The sequence below is a fragment of the Ahaetulla prasina genome, chromosome 6 (genome assembly GCF_028640845.1).
Source record: "Ahaetulla prasina isolate Xishuangbanna chromosome 6, ASM2864084v1, whole genome shotgun sequence".
Lineage (NCBI taxonomy): Eukaryota > Metazoa > Chordata > Lepidosauria > Squamata > Colubridae > Ahaetulla > Ahaetulla prasina.
In genome coordinates this window covers 26,628,830-26,642,582 of record NC_080544.1, presented here as the reverse complement: position 1 = coordinate 26,642,582, position 13,753 = coordinate 26,628,830, and the positions used below count along the sequence as shown (strand labels likewise).

At 42.7% G+C, this 13,753-nt stretch overlaps 1 protein-coding gene across 2 annotated transcripts in view; it reads left to right on the top strand.

The window, feature by feature from the left end:
* Positions 1–6,719: 6,719 nt before the first annotated feature.
* The window catches only part of UBE2D1 (ubiquitin conjugating enzyme E2 D1), a 29,904-nt gene continuing 22,870 nt past the window's right edge, over positions 6,720–13,753 (top strand). The window contains exon 1 of one of the 2 annotated variants that reach the window (XM_058187318.1): positions 6,720–6,913. In XM_058187318.1, the coding sequence (XP_058043301.1) occupies positions 6,890–6,913 (24 nt within the window). In that variant the 5' untranslated portion in view covers positions 6,720–6,889. The remainder of the gene's footprint in view (positions 6,914–13,753) is intronic. The other variant, XM_058187319.1, reaches the window with a different exon arrangement.

Genomic DNA, 13,753 nt, shown 5'->3' with positions numbered 1-13,753 from the left:
GTCCTTTGCTCTTAAAGGACCAGCTGAACCCTAACCAATTGGATCTCTCTCTCTCTCTCTCTCTCTCTCTGTGAGGAAAGGATGCTGACGGGATTCGTTTCATGGCGCCGGATTGCCCTTCTCGTAGGCTACGTTCGGGCTAAGATACGGTTTGTTTGGTCCCTGAATAAACCACAATTAGCAGAGCGCCTTCAAACAAATTAAAACCGTCAACTTTGACTCACTAGAGCAGGGGTCTCCAACCTTGGCAACTTTAAGACTTGTGGACTTCAGGTCCCAGAATTGTGGGAGCTGAAGTCTACAAGTCTTAAAGTTGCCAAGGTTGGAGACCCCTGCACTAGAGTACCCCTAATAGCTGAACTCACATAAGATTTTTATTTATTTATTTTATTTATTTATTTTGTCACAACGGTATATATAAGCATAAGCATGAAAGTAACTATATAATATGTAAGCATATATATATAAGCATAAGTATGTAATAACTATATTGATTGGATATAATGAAAGAAAACAATAGGACAGGAACGGTAGGCACGTTTGTGCTCTTATGCATGCCCCTTAGGGACCTCTTAGGAATGGGGTGAGGTCAATAGTAGACAGTCTTTGGTTAAAGCTTTGGGGATTTTGAGAAGAGACCACAGAGTCAACTAGTGTGTTCCAAGCATTAACAACACTGTTACAGAAGTCATATTTTCTGCAATCAAGATTGAAGCGGTTAACATTAAGTTTAAATCTATTGTTTGCTCTTGTATTGTTGTGATTGAAGATAAGCAGATTCTTAACCAAATATGAAGGGTTAGAGTATGTAGTACCTTGCCAGAAGCAAAAACAACAATTAACAATTATAGGACATACTATTGCTTTGTGCTATGTATAGCTAAACAGATTTTTTTATTGGCCAAGTGTGATTGGACACACAAGGAATTTGTCTTGGTGCATATGCTCTCAGTGTACATAAAAGAAGAGATACTTTCAACAAGGTACAACACTTACAACACTTAATGATAGTCATAGGGTACAGATATAACACCTAATGATACAACACTTAAAGTTAGTCATAGGCTACAAATAAGCAATCATGAAACAATATCAGTACTCAAATAAACTTTGATTAAGCATATCCCACAAATGAAAAGAGTCCCTAGGTTGGGTTTAAACAATAGTTTTAGTCATATCTCCTCGAATATGCAGCAAGGATTCACATATTGGGCTAATATCTGGTTTGGGCAGAACGCTGTGCTAATACTTGGGTTTGTTGGACAAAATTGAGTCAAAATCACCCCAGATTATCATCAACCCACATCTTTTGGTAAAAGGGACAGGAAGGGTTGTGTACATGTATCCTTACAATGGCACTCTTTGAGATAACTAGGATTTAGCACAGATTTGTTATATTTGTTTCATTTGATTTATTTCAGCTATCACTGAACTACATTTGCTAGTTGCTAGTTGAATTTCTCATAATTCTTTAGGATGCTACTAAAGCAGACTGATAAATTCAATTGGCAATCTCCAACTTTCACAAACAAAATGCATAAGGTATTCGAACTGGTTTTTTAATACCAGCTGTGCAAGGATGGGAGCAATTCTGTAGTTCTAATAACCAAAAGGTTATTTGAATGTGCTCAAGTCCATTTCTCATTGTAACAGTATGTTCCAGCTGGTATGATGATCTACTTGGAATTATAGCAGGTTATCATTCTGAAAATATAATATTTCGTTCTATGGAAGGAATAGTGCTTATTGATTTTCCATTTATCAGGCAGTAGCTAAACATGCAGAGTTTCTGCCTTCCTCAATTATTCCAGCAGGCAAACTGAGAACTCACAATTTAATCTAGAACCATTGTGCTTTAACAGATTGGTTACAAAATTAAACTACAGAATGGTTTGTAATGCACATTAATTTGTATTTAAGGGAAGAGAGCTATTAATATAGTTTATCTTCTTTCAGTCTAGAAGAATTAAGTATTAATTAAATTATGTCCAGTCATCTTTAAAGTTTTATTTCATCACAGTAATTTGGGCTTTGCTGAGAGACATAATTTCACAGAATATTGCAGATTTTATTAACATGTAATTCTATAAAAGGGCAATTTGATATGATACTAATAAATAAATTTCAGACTGAAGATAACTACCGGTAGGTACATATGATGCCCCATTTTTCCCTTTTTCCAAGACCAAAATCCAATTCTCCTTTAGGATTAGACAAAGATCTATAGCTTTTATCTGCTTTTCATTTTAAAATGGTGGAATATTGTCCTGTTAACCACGATCAGAAAGGTTTCCCAGAGCCATAAACATGACTGTCACCATAAGCCTCTGGGGTTAGAGCAGCGGTTCTCAACCTGTGGGTTGGGACCCCGTTGGGGGTCGAATGACGATTTGCCAGGGGTCGCCTAAGACCATCGGAAATATGGGAAGTATACTTGCGAGTCGAAGAATCGCGCTCCAATGGTTGACTCCACAAGCCAGCTGCAGGCTCTTCAAATTGCTAGCTGAATTTGGCTTCAGGCGCGATGAATTAAAAAAGAGAGAAATCTTTGCTCTGATGTCTCCCTCTCAAGCCAGCTGCAATCACTCCCAATCGCTAGCCTAATCTGGCTTCAGGCGCAATAAACTTAATAGGGGAGGAGTCTCCGCTTTAATGCCTCCGTCCTCAAGGCAATCGCAAGCAGTTCAGATCGCTAGCCAATACGGCTTCAGGTGCGATAAATTCAAAACGAAAATAATTTTATGGTTGGGGTCGCCACATTGTGGGGAATTGTATTAAAGGGGTCGCCACATCGTGGGGAATTGTATTAAAGGGGTCGCAGCACTATAAAGATTGAGAACCACTGGGTTAGAGGCTGCTTGCTCACCTACGCGACATAAATGAATACAGAAGTTTTAGTCCCATCCGATTTTAATATGGCACATTCATTTGCAATCTAAAAAAAACCCCACAACCTTGACAGAGACTCAGTTTAGTTGAAGCTCATCCTCCCACTTCTCCCTTAGCTCGGGTGACCCACACACAGTAGCAGAAATAAATTGAAAAGTGTGATGGGTAGTTGGGAGAGTCATCCAGCTATGACCAAAGCAGCATCTCCCACTTTCAAAAGAGGGAAATATCAGTTGACAGAAAGGAATGCTGAAATTTGCAAAAACAAACCCTTGATTCCCTAAATGGAGAAATTTTAAAAGTCGTCTTTTTTTCTCTTTCCTTTTCTCTTTTTCCTTCCATTTCTTCCCTTCCCTATTTTTCACTGTCCTCTTGACTTTTTTTCCCCTTTGCATTTCTATTGTTTTTACTTTGCAACAAAAAACAAACAACCTCTTTAAAATAAACATTAAGAGTGAGAACTGTCTCACTCTTAATTCCCCAAGAGAGGTCCTATTTGTACGGTAAGTGGGAGGGGCAGATATGGCGGAAGTGAGGGCTCGCATCGTTTCTTGGGGGCGCGCTCGATGTTTGCAGGCGATCGCGCGCCCTGACCCCTCAGACTTTTCCCATTCCCCGGATGGTCAAGACCCTCAGAGCCTGGGCCTTCGGCTGTTGTGCAACGCACGATCCGTGGTCAATAAGGCCCCCCTAATATACGATCTTATCCAGGGGGGTGCCGCGGACCTTATGGGCGTTACGGAAACCTGGTTGGGCACAGAAGGGGGCGTGCCCCTTGTTGAAATGTGCCCACCAGGTTTCCGAGCATTCCATCAGCCGAGGGGCCAGGGTAGGGGTGGGGGGGGTGTGGTTGTTATTAAAGAGAGTCTAGAGCCGAGGGAGACCACTGTACCTCAGATTGCCGGTTGTGAAGCCCTCTTTGTGAGGTGGGGTCATAGGTGTCAGATGGGCTTGTTTGTCACGTACCTGGCTCCTTGCGGCGTGACAGCAGCCCTGCCCGAGCTCCTGCAGGTGCTTGCTGGAGTGGCAGTGGAGACCCCCAGACTTATGGTCATGGGGGACTTTAACTTGCCATCGACCGGCATGTCATCGACAGCAGCTCGGGAGTTCATGGCTTCCATGACGGCCTTGGATCTGACTCAAGTAGTCTCCTCAAGAAGTCTTCCCTGGACCCAGCTGTATTAGGTAATTATCGTCCGGTCTCCAACCTTCGCTTTGCGGTGAAGGTTGTAGAGAGCGTGGTGGCATGTCAATTACCCCGGTACCTGGAAGAAACTGTCTATCTAGACCCGTTCCAGTCCGGCTTTCGGCCCGGATACAGCACTGAGACGGCTTTGGTCGCGTTGGTGGATGATCTTTGGAGGGCCAGGGATAGGGGTTATTCCTCTGCCTTGGTCCTATTAGATCTCTCAGTGGCTTTTGATACCATCGACCATGGTATCTTGCTGCACCGGTTAGAGGGAGTGGGAGTGGGAGGCACCGTTTATCGGTGGTTCTCCTCCTATCTCTCCGATCAGTCGCAGACGGTGTTGATAGGAGGGCAGAGGTCGGCCCCGAGGCGCCTCACTTGTGGGGTGCCGCAGGGATCGATTCTCTCGCCCCTCCTGTTCAACATCTATATGAAGCCACTGGGTGAGATCATCAGTGGCTTTGGGGTGAGGTATCAACTGTACGCTGATGACACTCAGCTGTACTTTTCCATACCGGGCCACCCCAACGAAGCTATCGAAGTGCTGTCCCGGTGTCTGGAAGCCGTACGGGTCTGGATGGGGAGAAACAGGCTCAAGCTCAACCCCTCCAAGACAGAGTGGCTGTGGATGCCGGCATCCCGGTACAGTCAGCTGCAGCCGCGGCTGACTGTTGGGGGCGAGTCATTGGCCCCAATGGAGAGGGTGCGCAACTTGGGCGTTCTCCTGGATGGACGGCTGTCCTTTGAAGACCATTTGACGGCCGTCTCCAGGAGAGCTTTTTACCAGGTGCACCTGGTTCGCCAATTGTGCCCCTTTCTAGACCGGGATGCCTTATGCACGGTCACTCATGCTCTCGTGACATCTCGTCTGGATTACTGCAATGCTCTCTACATGGGGCTCCCCTTGAGGAGCACCCGGAGGCTCCAGTTGGTCCAGAATGCGGCTGCGCGGGTGATAGAGGGAGCCCCTCGTGGCTCCCATGTGACACCTCTCTTGCGCAGACTGCACTGGCTACCTGTGGCCTTCCGGGTGCGCTTCAAGGTTTTGGTAACTATCTTCAAAGCGCTCCATGGCATAGGGCTGGGTTACTTACGGGACCGTCTGCTGCCACCGATTGCCTCTCACTGACCCGTGCGCTCTCACAGGGAGGGACTCCTCAGGGTGCCGTCGGCCAGGCAGTGCCGACTGGCGACACCCAGGGAAGGGCCTTTTCGGTGGGGGCTCCCACCCTCTGGAATGAACTTCCCCCAGGACTCCGCCAACTTTCTGACCTTCGAACCTTTCGCCGCGAGCTTAAGACACATCTATTTATTTGCGCAGGACTGGGCTAGAATTTTAAATTTTGAATTTGGTTTTAATGGGGTTTTATTACTTTCATTGCTATTTTTAAATATTCGGCCTTATTTAATAAGTTTTTTAATTGATGTTTTATTCTGTATTTATATGTATGTTTTTTTATCAGGCTGTAAACCGCCTTGAGTCCCTTGGGAGATACGGCGGTATGAAAATGTGAATAAATAAAATAAATAAAAATAAATAAAATATGGGAGGCAAGCTAAGAAATGAACAATTAAGTCTTTAAAGCGGGCAGCAGAAAAGGATATAAAGCAAATAGATATAAGAAAAGGATATAAAGCAAATATTTTTAAATATAATAGTGGCATAATTGAAAGTTTGAATAGAGATGGAAACTAGAGCCAGGGGGATTAATGAAATACACATTTTTATATAATATGACGTAATAACAAGAGGAGAAATCAGAACTTGAACAATGGTATTAAGTATGCTTGAATAATATGGTGATTGGCATAAAAATAGCATATTGAAATATTGAGTAACTAAATAATGGAAGATTATAACTTAACATAAATGTGTATTATTATTAGAACTATATAAGCTTGTCAAATGTAACATATGATTAATAATATTTTATTTGTATTAAAAGGAATGACACTCAGAATATGGTGATTGGCATAAAAATAACATATTGAAATATTGAGTAACTAAATAATGGAAGATTATAACTTAACATAAATGTTATTATTAGAACTATATAAGCTTGTCAAATGTAACATATGATTAATAATATTTTATTTATATTAAAAGGAATGACACTCAGAATATAGTGATTGGCATAAATAAATAACATTGAAATACTGAATAACTAAATAATGAAAAGATTATAACTCAACATAAATAGGTGTACTATTACCAGAACTATATAAACTTGTCAAATGTAGTAAAATACGATGAACATTATTTTATTTGTACTTAAAATGCATGACACTCAGGCGCCACACTACCCATTGATAATATGCTTGTAAAAAAAATAATAATTAAAAAAAACTTGGGGTGGGGGGGGGAAGCGTGAGAACTGTTAAACCCTCCCCAAATCGCTCCCATACAGTTACTCATATAACCGGAATCCTCTCCACACCCTGGCAACGACCGGGGTCGCTTCGGATCTTAACAACCACCACCGTAAGGTGGTGTCAAAACTGGCGGTAGCCGCGAAGAGAACACCGGGCAGAGGATGCTGCTTCGCCCGGGCGCCCAGCTGGAACTACGCGTCCCAGAATGCATCTCGGGGCGGCAGGAGGCGGTGGGCGGAGCCTGCCGTCTTACGAGTGGGAGCGGAAACAAAAGATCCGTCGATTGGGAGCGGAGCGGCACCTCGGCTCCGGCCTTAACACGCCCCGCGAGCGCCCGCCCTCCCTCTTCCTGGAGCAGCCGACGCTCTCCTCCTCCTCCTCCTCCTCCTCCTCGCAGCTTCCCCCCACACCACGGTCCGCCCGCATTCCCCGCTGCCCATGGCGCTGAAGCGGATACAGAAGGTGAGCGCGCGCCCCAATAGGGCCGGGGCAAGGCAACAACACCCCCCCTCCCCTCCCTCTCGTCGGTTGGGAACCAAGCGGGTGAACTTGAGCTTCCCTGGGCCTTAGGAGGGGGGAGGGGGAGGGGGAGCGCAGGCAGTTAAGCCTGAGAGGACTGAGGCGGGTGGGTGGGGGGGTGGGGGGGAAGAAAAACCGCTTGGCGTTTCGGGAAAGAGGCGTCTCTCTTGAGGTGGGGGGAGGAGGACACCGGGACCCGGGCCTACCCGAAAGGACTTGAGGGCGACGACAGGGGCGGGTGGGGGACTTAAAATAACGACTACTAACCCCGTCTCCCCGCTTTCACCCTCCCTCTCTTTGGGAGGCAGGTTCTCGCAGAGGATTTGGATAATTTGGCAAATGATAGAAACCTCTTCCTTTCCCCCTCCCCCCGAAATAGAATAGCATTTTTTATTGGCCAAGTGTGATTGGACACACAAGGAATTTGTTTTGGTGCATACGCTCTCAGTGTACATAAAAGAAAAAGAAAAAAAAATACATCAAAGGTACAACATTTACAACACAAATAATGGTCATAGGTTGCAATTTAACCCTTAATGATAGCAACAAAAAGTTACAGTCATAAGTGGAAAGAGATTGGTGATGAAAACGATGAGAAGATTAATAGTAGTGCAGATTTAGTAAATAGTTTGACAGTGTTGAGGGAATTATTTGTTTAGCAGAGTGATGGCCTTGGGGGGGGGGAACTGTTCTTGTGTCTAGTTGTTCTGCTGTGCAATGCTCTGTAGCGTTGCTTTGAAGACGCTACAAACCACCCCAAATGCTTTTCAACAGGCCCCCTTCTATTAAACCCTCCAGGTTTTAGTAGAAGGGTTAAAGTGAGGGGAGGAAAGGATGCACCCGGTGTGCGGTTTTCCATCATACCTCTGAGAAGAAAGAAAGCAAGAAAGAAAGCTTGTCCATAGAAAAGGAGCCAGGTGAAGAAGAAGATTATTTTGGAATAGAATTCTTTATTGGCCAAATGTGGTTGTTAGACACAGGAGGAATTTGTCCAATAAAGAGAAATAAATGGTTGTTTCATAGAGTCTCTGCTGGGGTGATTTTCCCTCCTGGCCCAAACGTTGAAGAGCCCAGACCCACTGTGGGGTTTTCCCCAGCAGTGTTGTTCAGGATGCTTCATGGTAGGAATTGAACTGTTAGTTAACAGGGTTATTTATCATGTCCCATTGCTGCAGGAAATGTCTTGCCCTTTCTTGGGTGGTTTGAAAAGCTGCAACTGCTCCCCACGTAAAATTACAGGTAGTCCTCGAGGTACAACAGTTTGCTTGGTGACCGTTCAAAGTTATGGCTACACATGACCTGTTCTTCACAGTTAATGACCTTTCCAGCATCCGTGTGATCAAAATTCAGGTGCTTGTCAACTGACTCGTACTTAGGACCATGTAGCTGTGTCCCAAGATCACATAATCCGCTTTTGCGACCTGCTGAACGAGCGAAGTCAGTGGGGAGGCCAGATTCATTTAACAGCCAGGTTACTAACTTTATCAACTGCAGTGATTCACTTAACAACTGAGCCAAGAAAGGGTGTAAAATGGGGCAAAATTCATTTAACAAATGTCTCATTTAACAACAGAAATTTTGTACATAATTATGGTCATAACTCAAGGGCTACCTGTAGTTTATTGCTGCCAGATGTATTTTTAATTGTGGAAGATTTTTCCTAACACTTTTCCTGGGTAAAAGAAAAAAAAAGTTGTTTCTTTTATTGCATCTTAGTAAACATATATATCAGACCTGGCTGGGTTGAAGTGTGTTATAAGAATGCCTCCTGCTTTGCTATTATTTTTCAAGCCTTTTGTGATGTTCTTGGAAGTGCATATGGGCAAGCAGTTGGTAGGGGTTTTTTTTCTACTTGGCAGTTTTCTCTGCCTAGCAGGGTAAGTGTAATTGTGGTTTCGAATAAAAGGATGTGATTATGTGTATTCCACTTAAAGATGAAGTCTGTCTTGCTGCAGAATTAGTTGGAATAATTTGCTTCTGAATGCCTTATTTCTCAAGCAGACTTGGGATCAATTCTTGGGAAATTTCTGGTTTTAACTAGGTCTTTAAAGAAATGACATCCTTTAAGACTACACTTGACTAGTGTTAATTTTAAAATGTGAGAGGTTGATTCAGATGTTGTCATTTGTTATTTCTGGTGTTAAATTAGGGAAGATGAGGAACACTTAATGTCTTAGCAAAAAAAGAAAATGAAATTGTAACTGATGACATTAGTAATGAGTGTCATTTAATGAAATTTTATTTGCAAAAGTAGGCAAAATTGCAGAAAAATTGCAGAAACCATAATTACTGTACTCTGTTCCACCCATGGGCAATCAGTTTTATTGTTTTAATTGCTGGGAGATTTTTTTGGGTGAAGTTTTGAATCTCTGAACACTGTTCATAAAATCACCCTGTCATCTTTTCTTTCTGAAATTCATAGAGCTTTGAGACAAGTTGACTACCATAGGAAATAGTGTGCTGGTCTAACCATATCTCGTTCTTGCAATTCTTCACTTTATGGAAATAATTTATATAGCCACCTTGAGTAGTCAGTTAATTAGAAAGGCAAAGTTTAAATCAAATTACTTTTTAAAAATAGAATGCTTAGGATATGTTATAAGTTATATCAAGGCTGAAATCCTAAGTGTTTTTAAACAAGCCCTATTATAAGCATATTAAGGATTACACATATTTACATCTGTCGTTTATTCTAATTAAGGATAAGCAGCACTGCAACTTCTGAATGAATAATAGGAATTCAATGTGCTTTTTTTAAAAAAAATTGAAACCTAGACAGGTTTTTAATTTTCTCTCAGGATACTGGAATATTTTAATATTATAAAAGATTATTTAGAGATACGTTGAGACCATCTATTGGTAGCATATTTATTGAAAATGTAGGTGTCAAATGTTTTTTTCCCCACTTGCCTGTATTTTTCAAGTAGTCCACCAAATGGTTAGAAAGTAACAGTCAAAGGCCCATTCTGGAAATGTTTCCCATACCCTAGGTGTGTTTAGAATTGCTTGGAAAGAAGATACTTTGCCAGGGTTACCAAGTTATTTACATACACAAAATGTACTTAATAATTTGATGTTTGAAACAACTATCCTCTTTTCTGCTTTCAGCATTAACTTTGTTTTAAATGTATATATTGTATATATAGATATTGATGAAAGGTTTAATATCTGATTGATCCAAAAACATATAGAAACTGAGACTTTAAATCAGCATCATGAGATCATTGGTTTAAGCATCTATTTTTTATTATGTTCTTAAATCTGATCATTAAATGATTTTAAAAATATAGAGTGGTTAACTAGAAATGTTTTATGATTTTTGTTATTCTTACTATAGATATACAAGTACAGGTATTATTTTGTTAACTAAGCAGGTAACATTTAAGAATTGGATAACAGTTGTCTTTAAGGCAGATAGAAATATTTGTAAGGAAAAAAATACTTTTCATCTTTATTGAATCAATTGATCTGTCTCCCACTTGATTCGTGCAATTTACTTCAACTAAACAATGATTGGTAAATAAAAATATCATTATACATTATGTTAATTAAGTGTGTATTATTGTTGTTGCAAGTGTACTAGTATTTCTTCCACTCATTGATATGGAAGAATCTCCATGTAGCTGGTTAGAACTTTGTGAAGTTTCTGAGAGAGATTGAAATCGGAGACAGTTTCCCCGTTACCCTTCTTATAATTGTCATTTAACCCATATCTGAAGTTTTTTTCTCTTTTTTTCTTTTTTTGGAGGGAAGTCAAGGACTGGTCAAATGTCAGTGTTCTTGATGGTCAGAAAACTGTAACTGCAGTTTGGCCAGGTATCTAGCATATTTGAAATTGGTGTAGATCTATTGGAATTCCTAGCTAAAAAGTATAATACTGTTTTTTTGGATAACCAAGTTTTTTTTTCTTCTATCTTAAAAAAATTTCTAACCTCCAAAAGTTATATGTATTTCAGCTTTCTGAAATCATCTTCATGATACCAGTTTCAGAGACAACAGCTACGTTGATAGATAACAAGTGAGCGGGAACACTGGTGATGGGCAATAACAGATATAAATATATGTACATGAGAAAAATGACTGGATTGTACCATAAAGTGTTTCTATTAGATCAAGTATCAGATGTGGAAACAGTTTATTTGTGAGTCTGCCAGCACTATAGCTGTTTAATCCTTGGACCTGACCTGTTATCTGCAGCTAGCCAAAGAGATTCCCCCTCAGATATTGAAAGATGTACATTGACTTCCAGTTTCTTTCCTGGCACTATCTGAAATGGTATAGATTCTCCTGCTTTAATTGGACAAGAAGACCTCCAAAGTCCCTTTCAGCTCTCTTCTGATTGACTGTTCAAAGAGCATGTTTTTCCATATCTAAGTTTTGGGTTTGAACATACAGTATGTATGTTCTGAATCTGTCTTAAATCTTAGTTTTTCATTAAACAATTGGGATTTCAAAGGCAGAGGCAAGTTGGAGAGGCATTGTTGATCAGGGTAGGTTAAAGAGAGTGCACAGGGATGCTTGAGACAATGCTATGGATTGGGAATGGTGCATGGGGATATATGAGAGGTGTGGCATTGATCAGTGTGTGTACATGATTGATGCATGCGTTGAGAAAGGTTGAGAAGAGTGCATGGGCTGGAGAGAGTAAGGGAGTGTGCAGGAAGCGCTGTGTAGATTGGGGAGGGTGTGTGGGCGTCTGTACGTGGTGTTATGCAGGTCGGACAGACGATGTGAAGATGTGTGCAGTATCCAAGAGGCACTGTACAACTTTGGGGAGGAGGCTTGAAGATGCAGCATGGATTGAGGAATGTGCACAAGTGACCCGTGTGAATTTTGCTGACAGCAATACTATTTAAGAAGTGCCACATTCTCAAACATTAATAATAATAATAATAATAATAATAATAATAATAATAATAATAATAATAATAATAATAATAATAATAATAATATTTAAGAAGTGCCACATTCTCAAACATTTGTAGAACATTCAAAGGCTTAACAGAAAACACTTCCGCTTCTGATAGTCTCAAGGTAGTCCAGAGAGCAAGAGTTCTGGATTTGAACTGCCTCCTGTGGTGCTTTAAAGTGGAAACAGAGCCAAAGTTTTAAAAATGTCAGATTCAATATTTTAATTTGTATACCGCCCTTCTCCCGAAGGACTCAGGGCGGTGAACAGGCAGATAAAATACAAACATACACAATAGTTAAAAACAACCCTTAAAAAATAGATTTAAATTTGCCCAAAAATTTAAAATAACAATATACCCCATAAAATTACAAAAATTTAAAAACCCATCAAATTCAATTAAAATTTAAAAGAAAAATCAAGCTAGTCCAGCCATACGAAATAAATAAGTTTTAAGTTCGCGGCGAAAGGTCCTAAGGTCATGTAGTTGACGAAGACCTGGGGGAAGTTCGTTCCCCAGGGCCGGACCCCCCACAGAGAAGGCCCTCCCCCTGGGGGCCGTCAGTCGACACTGTTTGGCTGACGGCACCTTGAGGAGTCCCTCTCTGTGGGAACGCACCGGACAATGGGAGATAGAGGCCGACAGTAGACGGTCCCGTAAGTAGTCCGGTCCTAAGCCATGGAGCGCTTTAAAGGTAGTAACCAATACCTTGAAGCGCACCCGGAAAACAACAGGTAGCCAGTGCAGTCTGCGCAGGATAGGTGTTACGTGGGAGCTCTGAACCGCTCCCTCAATAACCCGCGCAGCCGCATTCTGGACTAGCTGAAGTCTCCGGGTGCTCTTCAAGGGGAGCCTCATGTAGAGAGCATTGCAGTAGTCCAGGTGAGAAGTTACGAGAGCATGAGTGACCGTGCATAAGGCATCCCGGTCCAGGAAGGGACGCAACTGGCGGATCAGGTGAACCTGATAAAAAGCTCTCCTGGAGACGGTCGCCAAATGGTCTTCAAAGGACAACCGACCATCCAGGAGCACGCCCAAGTTGCGTACCTTCTCCATCGGGGCCAATGACTCACCCCCGACAGACAGCCGCATCTGCAGCTGACTGTACCGAGGTGCCGGCATCCACAGCCACTCTGTCTTGTAGGGATTAAGTTTGAGCCTGTTCCTCCCCATCCAGACTCGTACGGCTTCCAAACACCGGGACAGCACTTCGACAGCTTCACTGGGGTGGCCCGGGGTGGAAAAGTACAGCTGAGTATCATCAGCGTACAGTTGGTATCTCACCCCAAAGCCACTGATGATCTCACCCAGTGGCTTCATATAGATGTTGAACAGGAGGGGTGAGAGAATCGACCCCTGCGGCACCCCACACATGAGGCACCTTGGAGTCGATCTCTGCCCCCCTGTCAACACCATCTGCGTCCGGTCAGAGAGGTAGGAGGAGAACCACCGATAAACGGTGCCTCCCACTCCCAACCCCTCCAACCGGCGCAGCAGGATACCATGGTCGATGGTATCAAAAGCCGCTGAGAGGTCTAATAGGACCAGGGCAGAGGAGTAACCCTTATCCCTGGCCCTCCAGAGATCATCCACCAGTGCGACCAAAGCTGTCTCCATACTGTATCCGGGCCGGAAGCCGGACTGGAACGGGTCTAGATAGACAGCTTCATCCAGGTACTGGGGTAGCTGACATGCCACTGCACTCTCTACAACCTTCGCCGTGAAGCGAAGATTGGAGACTGGCCGGTAATTCCCTAAAACAGCTGGGTCCAGGGAAGGCTTCTTGAGGAGAGGTCTCACCACCGCCTCTTTCAAGGCAGCGGGAAAGACCCCCTCCCGCAAAGAAGCATTTGTAATCCCCTGGAGCCAGCCT